Here is a 27,416-nt window from a genome sequence, read left to right as displayed (position 1 = left end):
AGACCCCAGCCTCTGGTCGCAGTTCTAGCCCAGAAGGCCCCCCCAAAGCGAGCTGCCTTAACCCGAGCAGCATCGGGGCCAGGATGGGCAGTGATGGTGGCTCCCCGGAAGCAATGACGTCCAGAACCAGGGCACTCTCACCAGACCGGCCCGAGCAGGAGTGCACTCCTGCTGGCAAAGCCCTGGGCCTGGCTCCTCCCGGAGTCAGAAACCTTTGAAGGAGACTCCCCATCTGCCAAAATGGCTTCACAAACAAGCAAACTGTGACACGGGGAGGTTCCAAGATGTGCCCACGTCCACAGAGCTGAATCCACCCTGGGCAGCGTGCTCATCCCTCCCAGCCCTGGGACGCAGGCTTGCTCCCAGAGAGCAGGGAGCCAGGCAGGCTCGGGAGGGACACAACGGCATCCAACCCGAATGAGCCCTTCCTCAGGGCCAGACGTGTTCTGGAATTCAGAAGTCCTGGCTCTTTCCCTGAAGGGTGACAGGATACCTACATTAGGTAAGACCCCAGCAGGGCCTGGGTCAGTTTTTAAAGTGTCTGGACCTGGGAAGTGTGCGAGCTAAGGAGACTTCACAGGCGAAGCTAGTTGCTGAGGTCACACCCAACTGCACAGCCCTCATGCCGCCCACCCCCCACCTGAGGGCAGGATGAACTAACAGGGGTGGGGAGACAGAGGCTGAGACCCAAGGAGAGAACAGATGGAGGGAACTGTCACCTTGGAAGTGTTACAGAGAACACCTCAATGGCAAAACCTCCTTGGGGAAGGGAGGTTCAGATAATTCTGATCCATAGGAGTTCCCGTTGTGGCTCCAAGGAAACCAATCTGACTAGTATCCATGAGGATGCAGGTTAGATCCCTGGCCTTGCTCAGTGGATTAAGGATCCAGCGTTGCCGTGAGCTGTGGTGTAGGTCACAGACGCGGCTCGGATCCCGCGTTGCTGTGGCTATTGGGTAGGCTGGTGGCTACAGCTCTGATTTGCCCCCTAGCCTGGAAACCTCCATATGCCCCTAAAAAAAAAAAAAATCTGATGCATAAATCAAGAAGTCAAATGTCAGCTACTAGCTACTGCAGGGCCACACAAAGGCGAGCCTACAGGCTCCTGACCCGTGGCCACCCCCCTGGTCCCCCAACCGCTCGCCTTCCTAATGCCACATTCCCAGAAGTTTCTGTAAAAACCTTCTGCGGGCTCCCTGCCACCCTCAGGCTAACACGCCTCCAGGCCCCACCTGGGTGCTCCCTCCCTGCCTCCTCCAGGCTTGCCTCTGAGCGCCCTGCCTCCGCCTCGGGACTCCAGTAAGACTAGCTTTCTCCTGTGCCTGGGATGCACCTGACTCACGCCCTCTGCCTGTGCCTCCAACGGCTCTGCACACGGAGGATTTCTTCAGGCCTTGGACAGCCCTTCCTCCAAGAAGCCACCTTTGCCCTGCCTGCCAGCCTGAGCACTCTTCCTCCCCAGAGGCCTGGGCACCCTGCTTGCTGGGTGTCCCCCTCGCTCGACAAGGGCCTCCTGGGCCCTAACGTTGCACTCACCATGTGAACGGGGGTCACCGGGTCAGCTGGAGGCACTGAGGACCTGCCACCTACGACACTGTGCGGCACAGGAAGACCTCGGGCCGGGAGTCCAAGCAAGGACCCGACGCTGAGGACAGAGGAGCGACAGGCTCCCCGGGCTCCGGAAGCTGTCCAAGAACCACCGCGAGCCCCTCTGAGTGCTGGCCGGCTGGGCCCCTCAGGCCGGCTGTCTCCCGTCCCCGCCACCACCCTGCAGGGCTGGAAGCGCCAGCCACCTTCTCCAAAGGGCAAAGGGCTCTGCGCCGAGGAGAAGAAACGCTACAGGCCGCAGAGCTGGAGGCACAGCCCACCGCAACTCTCGCAGGCCATACCCGGGGGCTAAGAGTGCGGCCCAGGCTGGCTGCGTGGGCTCGAATCCCAGCTCCACATTCCTGGCTGTGTGCCCCCTCTCGGTGCTTCCGCTTCCGCATCTGCAGGCTGCAGAGGAGAGCACCTGCGGTGATGCTGCTGGCCTGGAGGCCGCACGAGGAGGGCAGCGAGTGGCGACGCGTGGGCTCAGCCAGAGAGCAGGGCTTGGGCCCGGGCCCCTCTGTTCTCTGCCACAGCGGGCTACTGCCCGCGTCCAACCCCTGCACCTGTGCAAGCCAGACGCTCCAATCTGCTCTAGAAACAAGCCTCCAAGGCCAACCCCAGGCACCCCTGCACTGAGGTCTGGAAGGCACTCTTGGGATGGAGCGCCGAGTGGCCGAGCTGACTCAGGAGCCCTGAGCAAAAGAACAGACAAACCTGGCTGCCTGGGGAGCTTTCTAGAAACATAGATTCCTGGCCTCCATTCCCAGAAGCTGCCTCAGCCACAGCCAATCCAGCCCGGGACGCCTGGCTTCACAATTCTGCATACTTTTGGGACCAAATGCCTCTGATGGACAGAAGAGTGGCGACGCCTGGCACTCAGAAACACACACACACACTTCCCACGACCCCTCAGTGACTGTGCACTGAGGGCCTGCTGTGCACGCCCCTGGCCCAGCACAGACAGACGAGACTCCAAGCTGCTTTCTCCCAAGTGCCACCGGCGTGTGCAATCTGAGGGAAAACCGCCCTCCCTGGCACTCGTCAGTCCAGTGCCTGAGGCCTCCCGGGTGCCAGACTGAGGTCACAGAGGGGACTCGCAGTCCTCGCCCTTGAAGAGGGAAATACGATGCGAACACAAAGAGCTGCAGGTGGAAAGAATGAGGGCAGCCCGCCTGAGCCTGAGTGCGCAGGCGCTCCCATCGCAGTCCCGTCCGCGCAGCCCTGTCCCGACAGGCAGAGGGCTGGGGCCCATCCTACGGAGGGGACCAAGGCTCAGGGAGGAGCCGTAACTTGTCCACAGTCACAGCCGGTGTCTGGGTCTAGACTCTTGGTACCTTGCTGCCTCTCAGGTTGAGGGGCCAAGACATGCTGATTAAGTTTCAGTTCCAAGAGGTGGGGCAACCTGCCCAGAGTTAGCCAGCTTGGAACAGACAGGACTAGGCCTGGAGCCTGAGGTCCTTCCCCTGCCTAGTCAGGGATGTCGAGGATGCCTCTGAGGGACAGACGGCAGGCGGGGTTCCAACGAGGGAAGCGCTGGAGAGATGAGTGCAAATGCACAATAGCGACAGCAATGGCGCTAAGGGCTGGGGCTGTGGGTGGGGGCGGAAGGCTGGCGACGCCAGGAATAACAAGGGAGACACCCACCGAGCCTCACTGTGGACGCTGTTACCTAACTGAGTCCTCACCATCACCCTACGAAGAGGGACTACTGTCAGCTGTATTTTATAGACAGAAAAATCACGGACAGAGAGAACAATTGCCCAAAGTCACATGGCAAATTGCCCAAAGTCACATGGCAGCATCTACGTGCCAACACTGGCCATCAGAGGTGAGCTTGGGCCCTGGAGGGAAATCTGGGCAAGAGCATCAAAGCTGCCCCCACACCCCATTCCCTACTCCCCAGCAAGACCACCACTCCGGCCTTAACTTGGAAGAGAGCCTCTCTCCAACGCTGATAGGTACCTTTCCACCTGTCAGACCAGTTTCAAGGGCTAAATGTGCAGCACGGGTTTCAATGGGAACAAACAATAAGGCACTTCCTTCCTCTTTGATCCCCGTTTAAGAACAACACCACGGCCACTGTCCCATTGCCCCCTCCCGCCTGCCCCACTCAGGAGGCCAGAAGAGGGCTTGTTTGGGCCCCTGCACCCTGCAGGCACCTCCACGTCCCATAAGGAATTTCCTGGTGGGCAAAACTCCCTCTCCCCCCTCCAGGACAGACTCCACAGGCTGGAGGAGGTCAGGGAGTGGGGAATGAGTCACTGGCGGGACTGGAGGGAGGGGGAGAGAGCCTCCCAGACTGTGGCCACTGTCACATGCTCCCCGATGCCTGCCTTGCAAACCCCGTGTCTCCTCCGCACAAGGCATTCAGGTGGGAAGACACCGAGCCTCTGGTCGTTCTTACAGTTTGGTCTGAAGAGCTGCTGGTACAAGACTGGCCTTGGACCTCAGAGGAGCTGGAACCACAGGGCCCGCCACCACAGGATGGGGGGGATCTGGCTAGCCCCTCCTCCACTGGTGCCCATTCCCACCCCCCATGGGGAGAAGGAGCGCACACATGCCCAGCCTGGCAGGACGGAGGCAGCCTCCTCCCAGCTTCACTTCCCTTCTACTCGCAAGCAGCTGGCCACAGAGACCCTGCCCCACCAGGTCCAGCCCATGCACTCGGATATCCTGGGGGGTCAGCAGGGCAGGGATCACAATTTCACAGATGAGAGAACAAACAAGCTCAGCAAGAATAAAAGGCCCTGCCGGAGCCACAGTACACTGCTAGCAGGCTGCCCCAGCGCACCCGGGCTAGATGGCTCCCAGGTACGGCCTGGCCTCACCCCTTCCAGAATGGCTGCGCACATGGCCCTGACGCTCATTCAACCACCACCGCTGTCTGCCTTCCAAGGGACCGAGTGGAAAGAAGGACGGACGGTGTCTACTCCTCCATTCCAGGGGGGAGGGAGCCCACCAACACAGAACAAACATGGATGGTGGCAGCAGATGGCCGTTAGTGCCATGAGGAAAATAACCAGGCCCCCAGCACTGGGGCGGGCAGGGACACCACATGTGATGGGAGCCCGGGAAGGCCCTTCCAAGCGCTGGGGTGGGAGGAGCCTCTGTAGGACCTGAGACCCTCCCGCCTTCAGACATCTCACCTCCAGGAGTTCCCCAGGATGGGACCTCTGAGAGCCAGATGAGGCTCAGGCAGACACCCCCAGAGGCTCCCACACAGTGGGACCACCACACTAAGTCCCAGTCCCAGCCCTCTTCCGCCCCAGCCAGAGGCTCCAGCAGGTACTGGACCAGCTCTCCTCCCAGGCTAAGGCTCTGCCAAATAGGCACCCTGTGCCGGGGCCCTGATTCCTTTAGCGGCCACCTGCTCCCAGCCCAGGCTGCTTCTCTCTCTTTGTGACGGAAACCAGCTTCTGAATGACCTCTCCTCCAATTCAGGCCCACCAACTCCTCCTTCACCCTTGGCCTTGGGGTCAAGTCACCACTGCGGCCCCAGAATGACTCCTTCATCACTCTTCCCACTAGAGCCACAGCTCAGATAACATGCCCTGAGCTTTCTCACGGCTTACAGACCAACTCCAGCAAATCTCCTGCCCCCCACCCCCACCCCCCGGCCCCCAGACTGGCCGGGTCCTTCCTGAAGCCCCCAGCCAAGACCCTTTGACCTCTCAACTAGGCAGCACCTTGGCCCAACTTTCTGCAGCCTGGCAAGCCTCCACGCCACCGCCCCCCTGCCAGTCGCTGGCCAGCCAACCACTCCACTGTCCTCCCCAGGCACAGAGGCTAGCCACCTGCTGCTCAGCCCTGCTGGGCCCTCCAATTCCCCATCCTGCAAATCCCATCGTCCAGACTCACCAACTTCACCCGTGATCTCTCCCCTGCCTGGGGCCCAAGATCACCCACCTTCTCCACTGGCAGGCCAAGTCCTCAACCCCTCTGGCCCACCCAGACAGACTAGCCCTCCCAGTCCCTAAGCTGGTCCGTTTCTCCAGGCCACCATGGCCCCAGTCAGACCCACTGACGCCTCCAGACTGTGGGTGCAGACCACTCCTTGCCGCCCCCCTGGCCCCCATGAAACTACAGGGAATGACAGACCCCTTAGCCTGCAAGCTAGCACCACCGCGCCCTTACCCCGGGCAGACTAGTCAGCAACCGGCCTCCCAACCCATCCCAGCCAGACTCCACCTGACCCTCCTCCTGGACATTCTTCCTCCTCTGGAACTCCCTCACTGCGTCTCCCAGACTGCCCGTGAGGCTCGAAAACAAACCAAAACCCACTGAATCCGCCCGGACAACAGCCACTGCTGTTCATGTGGCAGGCGCTTACAACAACGACCTGACTCAATCCTCACGACTCCCCCGCAGTAGACAGTAGCACCTCTGCTTGCACAGGAAGAAACTGGAGGCCCAGAGGGGAGAATGGCTTTCCAAAAGCCCGGCAGCTGGTAACACACAGCTGTTCCTCTTCTGGGGACCTGCAGACCAGGAACTCGGCCCACTGCCAGCCAGACTCTCCAGCTGCACCCCCCACAACGCTCCAGCCCGCAGACGGAACACCGTCCCTTCCCCTGGCCCCAAGCCCACAAACGGACCAGCAGGTCTGCCCCTCTCCTGGAAGCCCGTGAAGCAGAAGCATCCAGGCCCCGCTCTCCTGGACTGGCCCCTCAAACGACCAGTATCACCTAACATCGGCCCCCCTGCAACCTTAGGAAGACTCGACCAGGCCAGTTTTCACTCGCCATCTTACGAAGTCCTCGCTGAAGCCCCGTGGCGTGGGTATTCCCACCGACACTTGGGAAAACTGGGGCTCCGAGGAGTTAGATAACCCGTCTGAGGTCAGGCAGTGGGTAAACGGGAGTCAGGATTCGAAGCAGAGCCCTGCTCTGCCTCTCCGGCTCTGAACTCCCTGGACTGGATACTACGCTACCACCAGGGCCGACTCCGACTCTTCCCTTCTTCAGACCCACTTCTCCAAGCCCTCCAACCCCAAAGTGACCACCTATACCCCTTCAGACCCACTCCTCCAAGCCCTCCCCCGATCCCACCTATCCCCGGGGCGAGAGCACAGGGGCTTGGCTGGCTCCCAAAGCCAAGAACTTGAAATCGCCCTCCGCCTCTTTGACAACTGGCCAAGATGCCATTTATGGAGGCTCCGCGTGTGTTCAGCTTCCAGTTACCACATTTCCCACTCTCGCATCAAAGCCACCAATTCCTCCACTGCCCACAGACTAGCAACGGTTCCTCCTCTCTCCCCACGGCCAACAGACTGACTTGTGGAGAGTCACACAGCCAGGCCGATCCCTTTCTTGGTGGGCTCCATCCCAGAAGGCGGACACACCTCTCCAGGACTCGATACTGCCAGTCATCTCTGGAGCGACTGTCCACCTTCCCAGCCCAAAGGATAAAACACACCCCTCCAACTGTCCTTTCAGTCCCAACACTGAGTTGACCTTCCCCAGAGAGCTTATAACCCAGGCACTTGCTCTCTCCCAACATCTCAAACCACCAAACTTCTTCAACCCTCTCACCTTCTACTGACCGGCACCTCCCATTCCCCAACTCTTTCTCAAGGGGGAAGAAAAAAAAGGAAAGAAAAAAAAAAAAAAAGATCCTTCTAAAGCCAGGCTCCAAAGTTCCTCAGTTCCTGAATGACTGACAATGTTCTGCTTCCCTTTTTTGGGAGAGGAAGAGAAGGCAGGCAGTAACTTTTTCTTCCTAATGTCAAGATCCAAAACACCTCTTCTGACCCACCTCCCACCCCAAATTGATCGGCTCCTTTATTTACTTCTCAGGAAGTTTATTTACCTTAATTCCCTCTTCTCAACCCCCAGATTTACTAACTCCTCTACAACCACAGGCCAGGTTTATTCCTCTTCCTCCTTTCAGCCAAGGAAGGGAGCAACAAGACCACCCCTTGCCCTGAGGCTTGCAGGCCAGCAATTTAACCTCTTTCCATCCCCATGGGCCCATCAAACTCCTTCAACGCCCATATTGACCCACTCTCCCTCCTCTAGCTGCTCTATCCTCCTTCGAGGGAACTACGAACTCAAAGCCCTCCTAATTTTCCACGCCACCAAACTTTCTTCCATTGCTCACAGTTTTAATTCCTAGAACGATCGCCTTCAGCGTCCCTTGGAGTGGGGACGTGGGGAACAAGTATAAACCAGCTACTTCTCACCTTCCCAACCCAAGAGCCACCTCCTCTCTAACACCCTCCATCTCTAAACTGACAACTCTCTCCTTAAACCGTCATTAGGTGCAACTTATTGAGCTCCACCTCTGTGCTGGGCGCTGCACCGACACCCAGGTCCCCACCAGCCCGCCCCCGCGCCCCAGCCGTAGCTACCGTGTCTCCAGGGGTCTTTGGGTTCCACAGCTCCGGACACGATATCTTCGTCGGAGGGGAATGTGACGCGCTTGGCCGCAGCCTTGAGGCGCCCGTCGGCCGGGGGCGACGCGGGGCTGGGAGACCGGGCCTCGGCGGGGGCCTCCTCGGTTTCGCCGTCCGCGCCCGGCCCGGGCGGCGCCTCTTGCGGCGGGATCTCCATCGCCGCCACCTCCTCACGGGGGCCCCGGGGACATGCCCCGGGCCCCGGACTTGTCTCTCCGGACCCTCCCGCCGTCCCGGGGCATGGGCTCCGCCACTGCTTCAGGCGCCGCCTCCGTCCGCTCTCCTGGTCGTCGTAGTCGTCGCCGCCGGGAGCTCCGGCGCACCTCCCCCGAGCCCCGTGCGCGCCTGCTCGTTCGCAGCCGCACTTTCGTTAAGAGCCCGTGAACCCGTCTCGTATTCAGAAAAGCAGAAAATCACTTCAAGCTGTTTTCAGGTAGAGCTGTCTAGTGGGTTGTTTAAAGGGCAAACAAAAGGCAGAAAGGGCCACAGGAAAAAGAAGCGTGAGCGGTGAATCTGCAGAGCCGGAACTGCAGAGCGGGGGGGCGGGGCGAGGTGGACGCCGTCTCCCAGAGCAGCGCGCAAGCGCGAACCCGAGCCGCCCCCCCCCCCCCGCCCCTCCGCGCCCCCCCTCCCCCGCCCCCCGCCTCCCCGCTCAATCTAGATATCTAACATGCAGGCTCGCACACATTTGTCACGAGCTCGGGCAACCGAGAAGGGAACGGAGTAGATAGAAAGAAAAGCCATCTGCTTGGTGGGGCTGGGCCAACCGATAAGGGGAGAAGTAAGGGGTGGAGAACTTGAAAGGCGATAGGAACTGTGTTAATATATGAGTACAGGTTGTGGATGCTGACAAGCCCGTCGCCACTTGCTAGTCTCTAGCCTTCTGTTTGCAGACTGCAGTTTCAATAATAACTCTGTATTTGGATAGCGTTGTATAAAATACAATTTAAATTTAAAAACTAAGCGTTTCCTTGTGGCTTAGCGGGTTAAAGATCCCGAGTTGTCACTGCAGCGGTTTGGGTCACTGCTGTGGCACTGGCTCGATCCCTGGTCCAGGGACTTCCACATGCCTGTGCGGGTGCGGTCAAAATAAGAAAAAAATAAATGTAAAAACTAAAATATGAGCCACAGTAAAATATTACAGCTCTGATTTGATTTAATTTTTTAAAAAACTAGACCAAAGAAGAAATGCCAAAAGCAAGGGGCGAATCTGCCAACCAAACTACCGGGCGATGGACCAGGTAGATTACTGAGCCAGTAGCAAACTAGCACGAACTCAAGCCACCCCCCACACAAGTGCTCATCCAGGCGCTTAATATTCGCTCTCGCACTTTCGTCATGCTCTGCCAGCCTTTCCAGCCGCGGGGAGGGGTGGGGGGCGGGGCTAAAACCAAAAAACGGGACAAGAGGAGGAGCAAGCGACTCGTTGCCAAGGCAACTTGAAAGCCTGGCCCAGGAATCGCCAGAGGTAGCGTTGTGAATGGACAAATGGGAGTTTAAGTTCTCCACGTGCTCCATTCAGCTTCACCACTGAAGACAGACAAAGCGAATCTCCTCTATATTTAATGGAACCTTCCCTTACATTTTTTCCTTTTGGCCACGCCTAAAGTTCTGGGCCAAGAATCCATCCCACACCACACCCGAGCCGCTGCAGCGACAACCGGGACCCTCAGCCCGCTGAGTTACCAGCGAATCCCTTCACTTACATGTTTAAATTGATGTGACTATAAAGAGGGTAGAAATTACTTTTTTAAAGTAAATCTGCTGAGGAGTTCCCATCGTGGCTCAGTGGCTAACGAATCCGACTAGTATCCATGAGGTTGCGGGTGTGATCCCTGGCCTTGCTCAGTGGGTTAAGGATCCGGCCTTGCCATGAGCTGTGGTGTGGGTCGCAGACACTGCTTGGATCCTGCGTTGCTGTGGCTCTGGCGTAGGCCGGCAGCTACAGCTCCGATTAGACCCCTAGCCTGGGAACCTCCATATGCCGTGGAAGAGCCCTAGAAAAGGCAAAAAGACAAAATAAATAAATAAACCTGCTGGAAGACTACTAAGCAACGGGGCTAAGCTAAGCAAGTGATGAGGCCTGCCATGCCACACAGCTGGGGCAAAATGAAGAGGGGGCGAAGTTTCACCCTAACCCATAACCCCTCTGCTTTTCCTCAGTGGCGCCACCACACAAGGTCCGACCAGTTCGCAGGGACTGGGAAGAGAATGGGCCTACCCAGAAGCCAGGCAATAGGAGGAGTGCTTGTGAGTGACCATGTGACCCAATGTGAGCCTTACCCCTGTCCATCCCCACCCACCTGAAAGAGAAATCAAATCCAAATCTCCCAAACCCGGCATCTGGTTCTCTCTAGCCATTCCCAGAGACTAGGAGAGTCCAATCCTCCCATTCCCTTGACGTGCCCTCCCCATCCTGGCCCAGCTCCACTGGGCTCAGCTCCTGGATAACCACCCTTCCACTCCCCAAATCTGGCTTCATCCCTGCAGGTTACATTAAAAAACAACAATAACAACAAACAAAACAAAACCAGAGGCATATTTTCCTGGGATAATTGGCTCTTTGGTGGGAGGGTAGTACTGGGGGGTATTTCCAAGGGGGCTGAACTGTGCAGCCTCTTCAATAGACATTTCCCACGAGGCAATTTGCCTTCCTTTACTCCCTCACCCCCGCCGCCCCAAGTCTTCAGGAACGGATGACAGGCCCATATACCTGCAGCCTTTAGAGTTCTGTGAGGTAGAGCATTCCTTCCAACAGGATCTAGGACTCCTGGGATGCAGAATTTTACTGACTACACCCTGGAGGTCTTAAGAAGCCAGGGCTACTTGGAGCTTGGCTCAAAATTCCAAGAGAATTCAGAACTCTATGGCCCAAAGTTCCCAGCTCGTGAGCAAATGGAGGCCGGGGAGACGGCAGCTACACCCCAGGCAGAAAGATGAGACGATACCAATTTCACAGCTTGAAGGCGTATGCGATAATGTCACTACACCGGAGCAGCGCCTCAGCCTGTACACCGATCGGGGTCTGCAGCTGCGACACATAGAAGTTGGCCACGTCCAGGTCCGTAGCTCCGAAGTGGGCGGTCACCTGCACGCCCTCGTGCAGCGTGAAACTCACCTGGCGACCCACCATGGCCAGCAGGCTGCGGAGGTAGCGCTCCCGCAGGGCAGCTCGGGCCTGCTGTTCCTGGGATTCCTGAGATTCTTGAACTACAGGAGATTCTGGAGTTTCAGGAACCTGTGGTTTCAGGAGGCCCCTGCGAGCGTTGGGGGCAAAGCCTCGGCTCAGGCCGTCAGGGCCCCGGGGGAGCCGGAGCACAGGCACGGGGATGGCCAGCGGCGTCTGCATTATCCTGGCTGTTGGGGGAAGAAGAAGAGTGGGGAGCCATGACGGGGAGCGTGGGGCCTCAGGAGGAGGGAGGCCGGGGAGCAGAGGCCTGTCCACCGCATCTCCCCTTACGTGGCCGTAACCCAACTCCTGGCTTCTCTCCTAAAACCCCTGCCACCCCTCGGCCCGTGCCCTCTGCCCGGGCACCGTTCATGAAGTCCACGAGAGCAGGGCCTGTCACAGCTTTCACCACAGCCTCACCCCCAGTGCCTGGCAATAGGGATCTGCTGAGAGAACAAATCCTGGCTCCTCTCCTCTCTCGGGCACGGCCTGTCCACTCCATCAGGAAGTGCGTGCTTCCAAAAGAATTCCCAGCCACCCAGGAGCTAGCTTGAAAAGGCCAAATCTGGAGGGATCCATGATGGTTACGGATTATAACCCATTGAGTAAAACAGAAAACTGTGAGTCCATCCTCATAAAGAAAGAAAGAGGAGTTCCCATCGTGGCACAGTGGTTAACGAATCCGACTAGGAACCATGAGGTTGAGGGTTCGATCCCTGGCCTTGCTCAGTAGGTTAAGGACCTGGCATTGCCACGAGCTGTGGTGTAGGTTGCAGACACGGCTCAGATCCTGCGTTGCTGTGGCTGTGGTGTAGGCCGGTGGCTATGGCTCTGATTAGACCCCTAGCCTGGGAACCTCCATATGCTGCGGAAGCAGCCCTAGAAAAGGCAAAAGGACAAAAAAAGAAAGAAAGGAGGAGAGGAGAAAAATCCTCTTTTTTTAAGTACGTATGTACTTTAAGTAAACGTGCCTCAGTGTGGACTGGCAGCTAAAATCATCAACGGATGCTGAGACTTGACGCTGAGCATTTGAGAAGGTCCAAGATATTGACATAAAGTACCTCCTCACGAGGTGCGCCTTGTAAAGAGAAAGAGTAAAGAGGAGGGGGTTCCCGGCGTGGCTCAGCGGTAACGAACCCGGCTAGAATCCACGCGGACACAGGTTTGATCCCTGGCCTCGCTCAGTGGGTGAAGGATCCGGCGTTGCCGTGAGCTGTGGTGTAGGTCGCAGATGCGACTTGGATCTGGTGTTCTTTGGCTGTGGTATAGGCCGCCAGCTCCAATTCGACCCCTCGCCTGGGAACTTCCATATACTGGAGGTGCGGTCCTAAAAAGACAAAAAAACAAAAGAGAGTGAAAAGTAACTCTATATTGCAGAAACCTGGCAGACACCTCCCTAATTCAGGCATTAAAACCACCATGTGCGGAGTTCCCGTCGTGGCGCAGTGGTTAACGAATCCGACTAGGAACTATGAGGTTGCGGGTTCGGTCCTTGCCCTTGCTCAGTGGGTTGACGATCTGGCGTTGCTGTGAGCTGTGGCGTAGGTTGCAGACGCGGCTCGGATCCCGCATTGCTGTGGCTCTGGCGTGGGCTGGTGGCTGCAGCTCTGATTGAACCCCTAGCCTGGGAATCTCCATATGCCTCGGGAGCGGCCCAAGAAATAGCAAAAAGACAAAAAAAAAAAAAAAACACCATGTGCAGCAATGGGACAAACACACACCATGTGCATCCTGATGTGACAGGCCGAGGACAGGGCACCACTTCTGCAGAATTCCTGCCAGAAATGGATGACCTGACTCCACCTGAACCTAATAATGAAGAAAATCAAATTGAGGGACATTCTCAAAAAAAAAAAAAAATTATTCTGGTTCTTCAAAGATGTCAAGATCATAAAAGACAAAGAAATGCTCAGGGAGAAATATATGTGTAATTTTAATTTCATATATATGTCGATATTCACAAGCTAAATCTTCTTACTCGGTCCAGCCACCGTCCCTTCCTGCCTCCTCTCCGGACTCCCGCTTCCCCCTTCCCCTGCTGCCCATCCATCCCCATACAGCGCCGGAGGGACCCTGTTATCACCTGAGGCAGATCACACCCCTCCTCTGCTCAGAGGCCTCCCCTGGGTTCAGGCTCAGAGTCAAAGCCAAAGTCCTCACCACAGCCCGCAAAGCCCTGGGTGCTTCGGATCCCGCCAGCCCCTCGCCCTCCGCCCCAGCCACACTGGCCGCCTTGTGGGGCCTCGAGCATGTCTGGCCAAGTCCCTTCGTGGGCCCTGGTGCCTGCAGCTCCCTCTGCCTGCACCTGCTCTCCCCTTCCCAGACCACCCTGCCTCAAAGATCCCTCGTCCATCCCCTGAGTCGGCGTCCCCGTCATTGGCGGCACACGCCGCTCCTGGACATGACGTTGTATATTGATTTTTCTGCTTACGGTCCTTCTCCCCTAGGAAACGGATGCCGCCTCACGGGCAGCCACCTGGCTTTTTGCCCCCTGCTGTATCCCCAGCTCCTGGAACACTGAGTGGCACCGAGCCCAGCCTCCTTAAATACTGTTTCTGCTGGAAGGAATGGAGTGGAGACTGAGCTCCCAGGCCTGCTTAGCTGGGTGACCTCAAGCAAGAGACACTTTCTTCTTCCACTGTATGGAGAACAGCACCAACGGCCACCTCTGCTTGCTGTCAGGACTCAACAGGCTCAGGCAGGACAGGGCCTGCTACATACTAGGCTCGCCACCAAAGTCGTTACAGTTGAGTTACAGCTGTATTCGTATTGGTACTGCTGTGTGACCAAGAGTAAGTTACTTAACTGCTCTGTGCCTCAGTTTCCCTGTCTATAAAATGGGGATGATATAAGAGGACTGACCTGACAGGGTTGTCCTGGGGACTAAATGACCTAACACAGGTGCACGTTCGGCACTCACCTGGACCATATTATGGGCCACTGCACGGATGCTGACTGACTGCATGTAGGGAGATGCTGGCTCTGTGGGCAGGAGGAGGAGAGAGGGAAGGACCTGTTTCTGGCAGCTGCCCCCCTCCTTGTGTCTCGGACCCCCTCCTCTCTAAAGTGATTCACTGAAGTGACTGACACGTATCAGGCACCCAGTGTCCCATCCCGGGGTCACTCACCATACAGAGGTGACTGGGATTGTCCTTTGTCTTGTGAGGCTCTCCCTGTTTCTGTGGCTCAATTGTCAGCTCCCTGTAAGAGAGGATCCTGCAGAGAAATGGGCCAAGGCTGAAGACCAGGGTTTCTCAACTTCAGCACTATCAGTGTAAGGGTTGGATCAGAGTTCCCGGCGTGGCTCAGTGGAAACGAATCTGACTAGTATCCATAAGGACACAGGTCCGATCTCTGGCCTCCCTCAGGGGGTTAAGGATCCTGGGTTGTGTAAGTCACAGACACGGCTCAGATCCCACGTAGGCCAGCAACTACAGCTCCATTTCAACCCCTAGCCTGGGATCTTCCATGTACCACAGGTGCGCCCCCCCCAAAAAAAAAGATGACAAAGAAGAATATATAGGGTTAGATCATTTTTGTCCCACTGGGTGGGGGCACTGCCCAGTGCGTTGGCATAGGGTTTTAGCAGCATCCCTGGGCTCTACCACTAGAGGCCAGTAGCGTCCCCCACCCCTACTCCAAACTGAGACAACCAAAAGAGTCTCCACTGGTGCACAGAGTGGCAGGAGAATTACAGAATTACATCCCAATAAAGCCATCTTAAAAAAAAAAAAAAAGAAAGAAAGAAAAAGATCTCCAGGAATTCCCTGAGGGCCTAGTGGGCTGAGGATCTGGCATTCTTACTGCTGTGGCTCGGGTCACTGCTATCGTGCAGGTGCAAGCCCTGGTTAGAGAACTTTCACATGCTATGGGTGCAGCTGAAAAAAAAAGATCTCCATATATTACTAGATATCTCTAGGTTACCCAAAAAAAATCACCTCTGGTTGAGAACCACTGATGCAAACAGGAGGCAGGCAGGTAAGGATGACCCCTGAGCATGAGAACATATTCACAACCTAAGGGACCCCTTCAAAGAGGGGCAGTTTGACAGTTTCTGTGAGAACTGCAAATGCACACGAGTCATTCACCCCATGAAGGGGAATTTTCACTGTCTAAGGTTTTTGTACCTTTTGAATTCTGTCTGAATTTGGATCTCTTTTGGATTAGTATAACTAATTCAAAAGATTTTTTTTTTTTTGGCTTTTTTCTTTTTAGGGCCACACCCTCGGCATATGGAGGGTCCCAGGCTAGGGGTCTAATCGGAGCTGTTGCTGCTGACCTACACCACAGTCACAGCAACGTGGGATCTGAGCTGCGTCTGCAACCTACCCCACAGCCCACGGCAATGCCGGATCCTTAATCCACTGAGCAAGGTAAGGGATCGAAACTGCAAACTCATGGTTCCTAGTTGGATTCATTTCCACCGAGCCACGATGGGAACTCCCAAAAGAATTTTTAATTTTTTTCTTTTTATGGCTGCACCTGTGGTTTATGAAGGTCTCAAGCCAGGAGTTGAATCAGAACTGTAGCTGCCGACCTACACCACAACCACAGCAACACTGGATCAGAGCCACATCTTCAGCCTACACTGCAGCTTGCTGCAACGCCAGATCCTTAACCCCCTGAGTGAGGCCAGGGATCGAACCTGTATCTTCACTGACATTATATCTGCTTCTTAACCCACTGAGCCACAACAGGAACACCTTTTAAATTCTGACTTTAAAAAGGAAAAGATTGAGGAGTTCCTATCGTGGCGCAGTGGTTGATGAATCTGACTAGGAACCATGAAGTTGCGGGTTCAATCCCTGGCCTTGTTCAGTGGGTTAAGGATCTGGCGTTGCCATGAGCTGTAGTTTAGGTTGCAGACGTGGCCTGGATCCCACGTTGCTATGGCTCTGGCGTAGGCCGGCGGCTACAGCTCCAATTAGACCCCTAGCCTGGGAACTTCCCATGTGCAGAGGGTGTGGCCCTAAAAAGACAATAAAATAAAATAAAAAGGAAGAGATTCACAACACTAAATCAACTATACTTCACTTAAAAAAAAATAAAGTATGCCACAGATGCAGCCCTAAAAAGACAAAATAATAATAATAATAATAATAAAGTATCGTTCCAGCCTTATCTGAAAAAAAAATGAAAAGAAAAAAAAGAAAAGATAGTGTCATCCTCCATATGTCTTAAAAAATGTTAGATTCTGGGAGTTCCCATCATGGCTCAGTGGTTAACGAACCTGACTAGGAACCATGAGGTTGTGGGTTCGATCCCTGGCCTCGCTCAGTGGGTTAAGGATCCGGCGTTGCCGTCAGCTGTGGTGTAGGTCACAGATGCAGCCTGGATCTGGCGTTGCTATGGCTGTGGTGTAGGCCGGAAGCTGCAGCTCCGATTAGACTCCTAGCCTGGGAACCTCCATATGCCGCAGGTGTGGTCCTAGAAAAGACAAACAAACAAACAAAAAAGTTAGATTCTGGGAGTTCCCATTGTGGCTCAGTGGAAAAGAATCTGACTAGTATCCAGGTTCGATCCCTGGCCTCACTCAGTGGGTTAAGGATCCAGTGACCTGTGGTGTAGGTCGCAGACGTGGCTTGGATCTGGCGTGGCTGTGGCTGTGGTGTAGGCTGGCAGCAGCAGCTCCGATTTGACCCCTAGCCTGGGAACGTCCATGTGCTGTGGGTACGGCCCTAAAAAGAAAAAAAAAAGTTAGATTCTGGAAGTTCCTGTGTGGCACAGCAGGTTAAGGAGTCTGCATTTGCTGCAACTGTGATGCAGACCACAACTGCAATGCTGCAGTGTAGGTTCAATCCCTGGCCCGGGGAACTTCCACATGCTGTAGGTGCGGGGTCCTGCCCCAAAGAGCTAGATCCTCCCTCAGGAATCTGAACCCCCTCTCCCAGCCTTGCTTACTGTCAACCACTCCCCAAATCTTTCTGCCTCTGACCCAGACCTTTCTCAGCCTCCATGTAACTGGTCGCCAAATTCTCCTGATCAGATATCTCACGGGTGGCCCAAATTTCTATGAACGGAACAAACAGCAAAGGTCTGCAAATCTCCTTCATAAAGGGGCTGGTGGTAAATATCTTAGGCTTCATGGGCCATAGAATCTCGGTCACAACTACTCAGCTCTTTCAAGGCAGCAGCAAAGTAGCCAGAGACCAGGGAAACACGGCCGTGCTCCAACAAAACCTCATTGGGGCATGTAAATGCATATTGTCCGGATGTGATATTTGCATTTTATATGCTTTCATGCACCACGAAAGGTTCTTTTGTTTTCCAATCACTGAAAAATGTAAAACCCACTCTTGGCTCTCAAGCCACACAAGAACAATCAGCAGGCCACAGCTCACCTCCAGGCTCAAAGGACAAGGACCTGAACTAGGGGACACCAGGTGGGTCTGAGCCCTTCTGGATTCACTACAAGGGAGGTGCCCTGGGAAATAAAACATTAAAAAAAAAAAAAAAAAAAAGACCTCCTAGGGCTGTCGGGAGAATCATTGGGGCACAGGCAAAGGATATCCCACGGCATCCTGGACGCCTCACTTTCTCTCCCACACATGTCCAATCCTTCAGTAAAGCTTGTCCCCTCCACCTTCAAAAAAGGCATCCAGGGAACTTTTCACCACCCTACGCCAGCCACCATCACCTCTCACCTGGACTATTTCAGCAGCCTCCCCACTGGGCCCCTGGATCCCACCTTTGCCCCAGTCTCTTCCCCATATGGCTGTCTGAGGGGTCCTCCTGTTAGAGCTAAGTCTGATCACACCCCTTTTCTGCTCAGGTCCCTCCCCTGGCTCCAAGGTAACAAGGCCCTATCACCCTCTAACCTCATCTGCCAACCTCCTACCCTTTGGTCACTGTTGTTAGTCCTTGAACATGCCAAGCACATTCCTACCTCAGGGCCTTTGCACATGCTGTTCCTCTTGCTTGGATTCCTCTTTCATATGTGAGATATATATTTCCAGATACATGGCTTACCTTCCTCCCTTACTTCACTTGGGTCGCTGCTCAAACATCTTTTTTTTTTGTCTTTTTGTCTTTTCTAGGGCCGCTTCCCATGGCATATGGAGGTTCCCAGGCTAGGGGTCTAATTGGAGCTACAGCTGCCAGCCTACGCCAGAGCCACAGCAACTTGGGATCCGAGCCGAGTATGCAGCCTACACCACAGCTCACGGCAATGCCGAATCCTTAACCCACCGAGCAAGGGCAGGGACAGAACCCACAACCTCATGGTTCCTAGTTGGATTCGTTAACCACTGCGCCATGACGGGAACTCCCAAACATCGTCTTTACAGGGAGAAATCGATAGCTCTTTCACCCTGCATTATCTCTTTTTTCACAGCACTATCCCCTCCAGACAACACGCATTGACTTGTCTGCAACGCGCTGTCTGTTATGCCATAGAAGTAAGCCTTTGAGAGAAGGGATGTCTCATTGCTTCAAAACGCCATCCTCAGTCCCAGTCAGGGCTTGGTAATCAGGGGGACTTGGAAATATTTGTGGAAGGATTCACTCCCCCTGTGATTCGAGTGCCTGCTCTGTGCCTGGCTCATGTCGGGCGGTGCTGAACACACAACTGGGAGTGAAAGAGTCCAGCCCTGCTCTCCTGGGCTCACAGTCCAGTGCATGACAGACTTGGTCTCCAGAAAATGATGACCCAGAGTAGGCAGGGCTGGAATGAAAGAGCCCAGAGGGGACACCTGGCCCTGCCTGGGCGGGTAAGAGGTGGTTTCCGGGAAGGGGCTCAGGGAAGATCTCTCTGATAAGCTTACAGTGGAGCAAAGAGTGAAATGAGGAATGGAGCCATGTGACGGTCTAGGGTGAAAAGCATTCCAGTCCGAGGGAAGAGCAGATGCAGAGCCCATGGAAGGGTGACTGAGGCCCAGCCGGGAGGCCAGTACACAGGAGGTGGGAGCAGGGCAGAGGGTGCAGGGGCCTTGAGGACCTGGGTCTCTCCATGGCTGCGTTCTGAGCAGAGGAGGGGCAGGGTCTGCCTACAGCCTTCATAGGATCCTGCTACCTGCTACAGATCAGATTGTGAGGGGAAGAGGGAGAAGCGGGGAGCCCAGGTGCCACTGCAGCAGTCGAGGTGGAAGACAGTGGTGTCAGGGACAGGGTGGGGGCAGTGGGGCTGGGGAGAAGTGGTCAGATTAAGGTATCTTTTTTTTTCCATGGCATTCGGAAGTTCCCAGGTCAGGGATGGAATCTGCACCACAGCAGTCACCAGAGCCACAGCAGTGACAACCTTAACCACTGGGCCACCAGGGAAATCCTAGGATACATTTTGAGGGTTGAGAGCCCTATTTGCTGATGGACTGAACAGAGCCCAGGAAGACTCCCAGGTTTCTGCCTGATGGGCACAAAGATCACAGTGAATGGAATTAATGGGATTTCTACATTTTCACTATCTCACCACTAGGGCTGAGAATGGGATTAAGCAATATATACATTTTCTAATGACCACTGCATTCCCAGTTTAGTCAAGGGTCATCAGCCCCCAGGGCTTTCTCCAACCTAGGCTACCCTTGAGTGTTTTAGGAGAAACACCCTCCTCTCTAGGGCTAGTCCTTCACTGAAGGATTGATGGGAATTATGCAAGGGGCCAAAAAGTTGTGTTCAATTCCTGGCCAAGACAAACTTAAAGTGGCCCAGTGTAGGACCTGTTCTCGCTATTCGGCGGGGAGGGGTCAATCCGATTTGGTCATACCAGCACAATCCCCATTTTCCTCAAGAGGAAACTGCAGCTGGGAGAGGCCCAGTCATTTACAGGGTGCAAGCTGCTGCCTGGCAGGAAAAGGGAGCAAAGCCAGGTTGGTCTGATAACAGAGTCAGGGCCATCACTCCTGCCCTATGCAGAAGGGCAGTTTTTTCAGCCCCCCTTGGAGGTTTGGGAGTCAAGGCGTGACCTGATAAGACACTGGTTTGAGAAAGGTCACACAGGGTGTGCCCAAGACAACAAAAGCAGGCATTATCCATCCTCCCTGGTGACCAAGCCTGAGCGTCCTTTATCCTCTCAGACCCCAGCCAAGGATGTCCTGCCCAGGTTTCAGGGGAAAAAAACCTCTGAACTCATTCCCCACTGAAAAAAACTAAAGCGCCCATCACTTGGGTCAATGGCAGGGTCAAGAGAGTCACAGACCTTAAGAAAATGGCAATGACTGGATCGGTGGACAAACACGTAACAACACTTGAGTTGTCAGGGAACCCACTGAGTTTCCAGATTAACAGCGAAGACCACCCAATTCACCGAGGTACTGACCGGCCTACACCCCCCCCCCCCGCATGGGCGGGCCCCGTCTGGATGCAAATTCTTTCCATGGGGCCTCGGGAGAGGGCCGGGACCCCATGCGCAAATACCGCCCCCCCCCCACCTCCGCCCACTGGGCCGGTCAGTTTCCTTTCCGTTCCGCCCTGGCCACCCAGCGCTCTCCTTTTCTTATACTAAGTAGGTCCTCCCGGCCCTCGGGCGTCCACTCCCCACTCCGCCCTGGGCTGGACGTTCTTCCCACCTCCCGGCTGTGAGGAGGCGAGCGATTCCACTGCAGCAAAGACGGGGGTCTGAGGACTGCAGCCGTTATTACTGCTATGAGCGTTGTCGTTATTATTTTTTCGAGAGGCTGCATTCCGCCCTGCCCCCTCCCCGGACCCCCCGCCCCATCCCGGCTGGAACGTCTCCGCTGCTGCATTCGGAACCAGAGTCCCGGGTGCAGGCGTTCGAGGACCAGAAAGTCGCAGCGACCGGCGTGGCAGGCGCGGCGCGACCTGCCTCTTCCCGCCCCTCTCGTCCTGCCACGCGGTGGGCGTCCCGGGCCGGGCCCAGCGAGCCGAGAACGTGCTTACGACTCACCAGCAACACGCCCGCACTCACCGAGGTCCGCGGCGGCTGGCGCCCCTACTTCCGCCGGCGCCCCGGCCACTGAGGCTCGGGCGGACCGCGAGCTGCCGAGCCTGGGTTCCGCCCGCGCCGCCGCCGACCCACGTGGTCGCAAGCGGGCTCGCGGGCTCGGAAGCCAACGCAGACCCGGGCACCACACTCGGCCGCCGGCATGGCCCTGCGCTCAGATCTGCTCCGCCAGTCTGTGAGGTGGGGGCGTCCAGGATGCCCATTTTACGGACGAACAAGTTGAGGCTCAGAGAGAGGAAGACTTCCTCCTGGCTGGGTTAAGGGCAGAGTTTGGAGTTGGCGCCCCCACCCTCTTACACGTGCACGCTCCCACCCTCGCCTCCAGTCTGAACCCCACCACCCCTACTTGCAACCCTGAGATGGTTCGCTCAGTAGCCACGCTCGGAAAAAGCCTTGCAGGCTGAGGTTTTGTCCTGCATCCCTGTCTCACAAAGGGGAAACTGAGGCCCTGAAAGGCAAAATGTCTGGCCTGAGCTAGAAACTCGCTGCTCTGGGCTCAGAAGTCATTTTTGCCACAGGTTTCACTAAGGGAGGGAGTCGGGGCTGGCTTGTGGCCATCTGCTTCCCCTCAGATCCCCAAGACCTAGTGCCTGGTACACAGACCCTCCGCAAATAGCTACTGAAAGAATGCACATAGGTTCGGGTCTTTGGAACATGAGCCGCCGGTTCTCCTTGCCTGGACCTGCAATAAACTTTTCTCTGCTCCATAAATAAATAAATTCATAAATAAATAAAGCAGGCCCATAGCGGGAGCTCAATACACAACTTGCTAACTAAATTGTGAACAGTTAGGGGCTCTATTTGTGAAGAAGACAGACTTGGGCCTGCCCTCTCAGAACCTCTAATCTAGGGAGGCTGAGAGGAACAGATTAGGTTAGCACAGGAGCAAATGCATCAAGTTCTTCCAGGCTTGAGGGGGAGGTGAAAAGAATAAAATAAGAGCAAGGGGCTAGCAGGTGGCAGGGTTGGGGAAGCTTCTTTAATGGGAGGTGGGACGGGGCGGGGGAGGACTGGCTTGAAGTAGAAGCCACCTCCAGAGACATGGGAAACCTGAGGCCCAGGAGGGAACTGGGGACAGATGGAGGTCATGGAGTGTAAATTGTAAGGCCCTGGGCAGGGTGGGGCTACTTTAGATACTGTGGTCAGGGAGGTCCTCTGCTCCTGGGAGGACAATTGAGCTGAGACCTGAATAACAATATGGGAAACCCTCAGGCCTGCAGGAGATTAGCATGTGCAATTCCCTCAGAGCTGGGCTCGGGACACTCGGGGGAGGACTGACCCTGGCCCTGACCTCAGGGGGCTTGTGTTGGGGGGAGGGGCAAGAGGACAGTAAACAAACAGCTCTAGATCACGATGTGGTTGGTGCCAGGAAGAAAAGAAAACTTGCAGGGTTGGAGGGTGGGGCAGGGTGTTGATGCCACTTCAAATAGCGATCAGAGAGCGCTGCTTGGGAGGAGGGAAGTTCCAGGAGGCCCCAGCTGAGCAGGGAGGCAAGACTGTGGGCTATTTGGTTCTCCTGGGGATTCCAGGTCTAGGAGCAGAGTGGATATATGGGATCGCAGCCCTTCTCTGCTCAAAACTCTCCCGAGGCTCCCGGCTCAGAAAACCAGAAGACCTTAAAGCGGTTAAGAGATCTGACTTGGATCTGACTGCATTTTCTCACAGAACTCAATCAATAGAAACTTAATCAGTACAGAGCCCACACCACGCCCCCCTTCCAATACCCAAGACCGGCAGGTTTAGGTCTCAAACTCCACCGTGCTTTTTCCCTGGCATGGGGAAAAAAATTGAGCCCCGCCCCCACATTCCATAATCCTGTCCCTTTGTAACCCTTCCTGGCTTGATTTTGTTCCGTGGCCCTTGCCATCCTGGAAGGCACTCTGTGTTTTACATAGCTATCACCTTGAGAGTCTTGTCTCCCTGAACAATAAACTAAGCCCAAGGCCACGGTTATTGACTGTCTCGTTCCCCGTGGCAGCCTCAGTGCTTAGTCCAGAACCTGGCGCACAGTAGGCGCTCAATCGCTGTTTGCCCAAGGAATTTTTATTGTAATCCGTCTGATGGAATAGACCAGACGACTCTCGGCGCCTGGTTAGGAAAGTGGCCCTTACCGTATTCTCGCGTGGGCGTGTGGGCGCACACCTTGTGCCTCAGTTTCCATCATCTCGAAAACGAGATCAGGAAGAGCTGTTTGTGTCCGTGATCGCGTCAACTTGATAAGGTTTGGTCACTTAGCCAAACGCAGTGGGCACGGTCGCGATTGAGTTAGGCTGAGGGTGGGGCAGTCCTCTTCCGCCAGGCCCCGCCTCGGTGGGCGGAGCCACGGGCCGGGCCAGCACGTGTAAGAGTTCGCGGCGGGTCGCCGCAGTCACTCACCTGGACGCCTCGGTCTGAGCGCGCACGGCCTGCGCGTCCTCCGCCCGCCAGTCCGCCTGCCCGTGACCCATGTCCCGCCGCAAGGCCGGCTGCACGCCCCGCCGAATAGACCCCGCGCCCGCCGCCAACCCAGACGACGAGACGGAGATGCCAGACCTCGTCATCTGCATGAAGCCCGAGCCGGACGCGCGGCCCCTACAGGCCCCGGGGCTGGGGCCCTTCAACCCGAAGGAAGTGCCCGCGCCGGGGCTGTCGGAAGGCGAACACCGCCACCCCCACGGCCCCGTGCCCGCCGCCGGCCTCATCCACGCTCTCGGCCTGCGCAGCCAGTGCGCGGCGTGGACGCCGCTGACCCCGAACCCTCAGGGTGAGCGCCGCCTGCCCCTGCTCCGGGCCCACCTCCCCTCCCCTCTCCTCTCCCGGGTGGGGCCTCCTGGGGGCACCGACGCCGGTCCGCCCCCCCAATCCCCCGCCCCCGCGGCTCCTGCCCCTTCCCTATTTTCCTTGCCGGGTCCTGGCCTCCAGCCCCCGGGTTTTGACCTTCGGGTTTCCCCTCTGCCTCGGAACCCCCAGCCCCCATCCTGGCCCCACCCCACGCTCACCACCCGCTTCCTCCCTGCAGACCGCCAGCCGTGGACCGACAAACACCCAGATCTGTTGACCTGTGGCCGCTGCACGCAGACCTTCCCATTGGAGGCCATCACTGCTTTCATGGACCACAAGAAGCTGGGCTGTCAGCTCTTCAGAGGCCCCAGCCCCAGCCAGGGCTCAGGTGAGGAAAGCCGGGATGCAGTCCTGGTCTCAAGTTCAAGGGCCCGGCTTCCTGTGGGAGAAGGGGCTGCGCTGGACAGGCGGGGCAGTGAGCACTACTTCCCCTTTCTGGCTCCCCGCAGGGTGCAGCCTAGGCGTGGCCAGGGCCTGCCCTGTCCTAGGGCTGGGACTACAGTGGTAGTGAGGGGGGGGGGCGGGGGTGGGCTGGGCAGGGAGGGAGGGCCACCCATAGGGTGTGGCCAGCCCCAGAAGACTGGTCGGGGATTTGCCATACACACACACACACCCCCAATCTGGTTTCACTTCTCCTTCCCCTTGGCCAGAAATAACTGCCCAGGTGGCTGGACCAGTGTGGCAGTAGGGGGGACCTCTGGGGAGGGCAGTGGCCATGGGGGAAGGGAGCTGAGGCCAGCTGGACTGGGGGTGTTGTCTACCCCTCCCACCTCCTTATCACTTCTGACCGAGGCCCTGGGCATTTGCTCAGAGCTGGGGAAGGGGCTTCTGGTTTCCTTCCCTGATGGAATCTCCCAGCCCTGCATGCTGGGAAGCCCCCGTTTTGAGCCAGTCCCCCCGGTGTTCTGGATACCTGGGTTCCTCCTCTTGGGTGGGAATTAAAACCCTTAACTTGGTACCAAATGAGCTTAGCTTTCCTTTCCGGGTCAGTGCTGATCATGTGGGGCTTATGGCCCCTAGGGTGTGCTCCTGGGATTTGTGAGAGATGGAATTATATTCAGGGCTGGGCCAGGGAGAGGGTCCTGTAGTGGGAGAGGGGAAGAGGGATTGCGATTGGCCCATCCGCTGGCTGCAAGAGTTAGAGCAGAGTTAGAGCCAGAGCAGGGAGGGTGGCCCTCCTGGTGGGTGGGCGGGCAAGGGAGGGGCTGTGATGGAATGGGTGGAACAAAAACACTGTAGGTAGCATGTGGACCTGGGAGAGTGATGGACGCCTCAGCTAATGTTTACCGAGGCTTGATGGACTCAGTCAACTGTTGTCCATTTGAGGTCCAGGCACTCCAAAGGGAGAAGACCCCTGGGAGCCTAGCAAATGAGGAAAGTGAGGCACAGAGAGGGTATCTCTCGCCCAAGGTCACTCTAGGGAGGAGGAGAGCCAGCTGGAAGTCAGGCCAGGCTGACCCTCTCTGACCCCCACCTGTGCTCTTGACCCTGGTGTCGCATCAGGAAGCTACCCCCCCACCCCCCATCCAAGACTGTCTAGCATTCCAAAAATAGAGGTGAGTCCATCTAGGAAGTACCTTACTGATGGTACCTGGAGGAGCCAGAGAAAACGTCCACTTGGACCGGGCTCTCAACTCAGGTTCCACGCAGAGGGCAGGGGACCTAGTTCACTACCCGTCACCCCTCTAGGTGGCTGCTAAGCCTCCTCCCTGTCTAGACCTTAGCCCCCTCTTCTGCAAGGCAGGAAAGGGGGATCACGCGTGGAACCCGGGAGCTCAGGGCCTGGCACAGAAACCCACTCAGTCATCAAGAGCTGTTTTTTTTTAAGCCGCTAATTTTTCTTGCAAAGCTCTTGTCTCTCACTCCTCAGGTTTCTGGATTGAAATCCCAGCTCCACGCCCCTTTCAAGCTGTGTGACCTTGAGGCAAGCAGCTCTCTGCCTCAGTCTTCCTGTCTGAAGAACGGAGGTCTTCTATTTCCTGTCCTGAAGGAAAGCCGGGGGAGGAAGCTGAGCAGGGCCGGTGCCTAGCACGCTGAACTGGGTCACCTCTTCAGCAAGGCCCTCCGGACCCCAGGATAAAACAGCATTCATGGTCCATCCCTCTGCTCTCACTTTTTCTTGAAGATTTTTCAAGGAGAATCCCCACGTACTCACCATCCGCTCCGTGGATTTTCCTTGCCTCCTGTCTGTCCCCCCACCTCTCTGAGCATCAGTTTCCCGAGGGCAACGGGCAGTTTTGCGTCTTCTTTCTGCTGCCTCTCAGCCCTTGGAATAGAGCCTCTGCCACAGCAGGTGTCCAGCTGGCAGCTGTCAACTGCAACTGCTCTGACTTGCCCGTCACAGTCACACTAACCCCGGCCCGTTCTCTTCTCTTCTCCACAGCACGGGACGACCTGAAGGCTCTGAGCTGCCTCCGCTGCGGCCGGCAGTTCACCGGGGCCTGGAAGCTGCTGCGCCACGTCCAGTGGGACCATGGACTGTCCATCTACCAGACGGAACCCGAGCTCCCGGAGGCCCCTCTCCTGGGCCTGGCCGAGGTGGCCGCGGCCGTGTCGGCTGTGGCGGGGCCGGAAGCCGAGGCCAAGGGCCCCCGGGTGGGGCACCCCCGGCGGAGCCCCACCTGCCCCGTGTGCGCCAAGACCCTCAGCTCCTTCAGCAACCTCAAAGTGCACATGCGCTCGCACACGGGCGAGCGGCCCTATGCCTGCGACCAGTGTCCCTATGCCTGCGCCCAGAGCAGCAAGCTCAACCGCCACAAGAAGACCCATCGGCAGCTGCAGCCCCAGAGCCCCTGCTCAGCCGGGTCCAGCCAGGAGCCGGCCTCCGCTGCCCCTCCAGAGCCGGCCGCCCATGCCGCCGCCCCAGCCAGTGCCCTCCCGTGCAGCGGCGGCGAGGGGGCTGGGGCCGCCGCCACGGCGGGTGTCCAGGAACCCGGGGCCCCCGGCGGCGGGGCTCAGGCGGGCCCCAGCGGGGACGGCTGGGCAGTGGCCACCAAGGAGCAGAGGACTGACCCCGCCAAGACCCAGAAGACGTCACCCAAGAAGGCGCCGAAGGCGGTGGGCAAGAGCCGGGGCCCCGGGCCCGGGGGCAGCTGCGAGTTCTGCGGCAAGCACTTCACCAACAGCAGCAACCTGACGGTGCACCGGCGCTCGCACACGGGCGAGCGGCCCTACGCCTGCGAGCTCTGCTCCTACGCCTGTGCCCAGAGCAGCAAGCTCAACCGCCACCGCCGCATGCACGGCCTGGGGCCCGGCAGCCCCCGCTTCGAGTGCCCCCACTGCTGCGTGCCCTTCGGCCTGCGGGCCACGCTGGACAAGCACCTGCGACAGAAGCACCCCGAGGTGGGCGGGGACGCCTGAGCAGCAGGGCCGCCCCCCCACGCTGTCCCTGGTGCCAGTTAACCACGTCTGTGACCTCTTTGTCCTTCCCCTGAGAGTAAATCCTCCCCCAGCTCCACACGTTTGGACTCTGGCTTTCTTGGGGTGTCGGAGGTGGGGGGGGAGGCTTCCCTCCTTGGGGTGGACAGCTGGACGGACCGGTTTGGAAC

The 27,416-nt window shown here is 56.9% G+C and overlaps 3 protein-coding genes across 8 annotated transcripts in view; 1 reads left to right on the top strand and 2 right to left on the bottom strand.

Moving 5' to 3' along the window:
- The window catches only part of PPP1R37 (protein phosphatase 1 regulatory subunit 37), a 41,263-nt gene extending 32,859 nt beyond the window's left edge, over window positions 1-8,404 (bottom strand). The window contains exon 1 of the mRNA XM_047790034.1: window positions 7,940-8,404. Within this exon, the coding sequence (XP_047645990.1) occupies window positions 7,940-8,141 (202 nt within the window). The 5' untranslated portion in view covers window positions 8,142-8,404. The remainder of the gene's footprint in view (window positions 1-7,939) is intronic.
- A 2,101-nt stretch (window positions 8,405-10,505) lies between these two features.
- Window positions 10,506-24,324, bottom strand: GEMIN7 (gem nuclear organelle associated protein 7). 6 transcript variants are annotated; one of them, XM_047789449.1, is made up of 4 exons: window positions 24,087-24,324; window positions 14,282-14,369; window positions 14,074-14,135; window positions 10,506-11,341 (listed from the first exon to the last, which is right to left on the bottom strand). In XM_047789449.1, the coding sequence occupies exon 4, from the start codon at window positions 11,331-11,333 to the stop codon at window positions 10,938-10,940; it is 396 nt and encodes a 131-aa protein (XP_047645405.1). In that variant the 5' UTR covers window positions 11,334-11,341; window positions 14,074-14,135; window positions 14,282-14,369; window positions 24,087-24,324; the 3' UTR covers window positions 10,506-10,937. The 6 variants fall into 6 exon arrangements, with proteins under 6 accessions (XP_047645405.1, XP_047645400.1, XP_047645401.1 ...); XM_047789444.1 differs by lacking the exons at window positions 14,074-14,135; window positions 24,087-24,324 and adding exons at window positions 20,992-21,300; window positions 23,160-23,551; XM_047789445.1 differs by lacking the exons at window positions 14,074-14,135; window positions 24,087-24,324 and adding exons at window positions 21,013-21,300; window positions 23,160-23,551.
- Window positions 23,394-27,325, top strand: ZNF296 (zinc finger protein 296). The gene is made up of 3 exons (XM_047789442.1): window positions 23,394-23,791; window positions 24,047-24,196; window positions 26,252-27,325. The coding sequence occupies exons 1-3, from the start codon at window positions 23,494-23,496 to the stop codon at window positions 27,226-27,228; spliced, it is 1,425 nt and encodes a 474-aa protein (XP_047645398.1). The 5' UTR covers window positions 23,394-23,493; the 3' UTR covers window positions 27,229-27,325.
- Window positions 27,326-27,416: the final 91 nt, after the last annotated feature.

The sequence above is a fragment of the Phacochoerus africanus genome, chromosome 8 (genome assembly GCF_016906955.1).
Source record: "Phacochoerus africanus isolate WHEZ1 chromosome 8, ROS_Pafr_v1, whole genome shotgun sequence".
In the NCBI taxonomy this organism is placed as follows: Eukaryota; Metazoa; Chordata; class Mammalia; order Artiodactyla; family Suidae; genus Phacochoerus; species Phacochoerus africanus.
The sequence above is the reverse complement of the archived record's forward strand: the minus strand, read 5'-3'. Positions and strand labels throughout refer to the sequence as shown.

Bases quoted from the DNA above. Each gene is read 5' to 3' on its own strand.
- GEMIN7 (XM_047789449.1), bottom strand. From the start codon at position 11,333: ATGCAGACGCCGCTGGCCATCCCCGTGCCTGTGCTCCGGCTCCCCCGG.
- ZNF296 (XM_047789442.1), top strand. From the start codon at position 23,494: ATGTCCCGCCGCAAGGCCGGCTGCACGCCCCGCCGAATAGACCCCGCG. The intron at 23,792-24,046 runs GTGAGCGCCGCC...TCCTCCCTGCAG, and splicing joins GCTGACCCCGAACCCTCAGG to ACCGCCAGCCGTGGACCGAC. The intron at 24,197-26,251 runs GTGAGGAAAGCC...TCTTCTCCACAG, and splicing joins CAGCCCCAGCCAGGGCTCAG to CACGGGACGACCTGAAGGCT.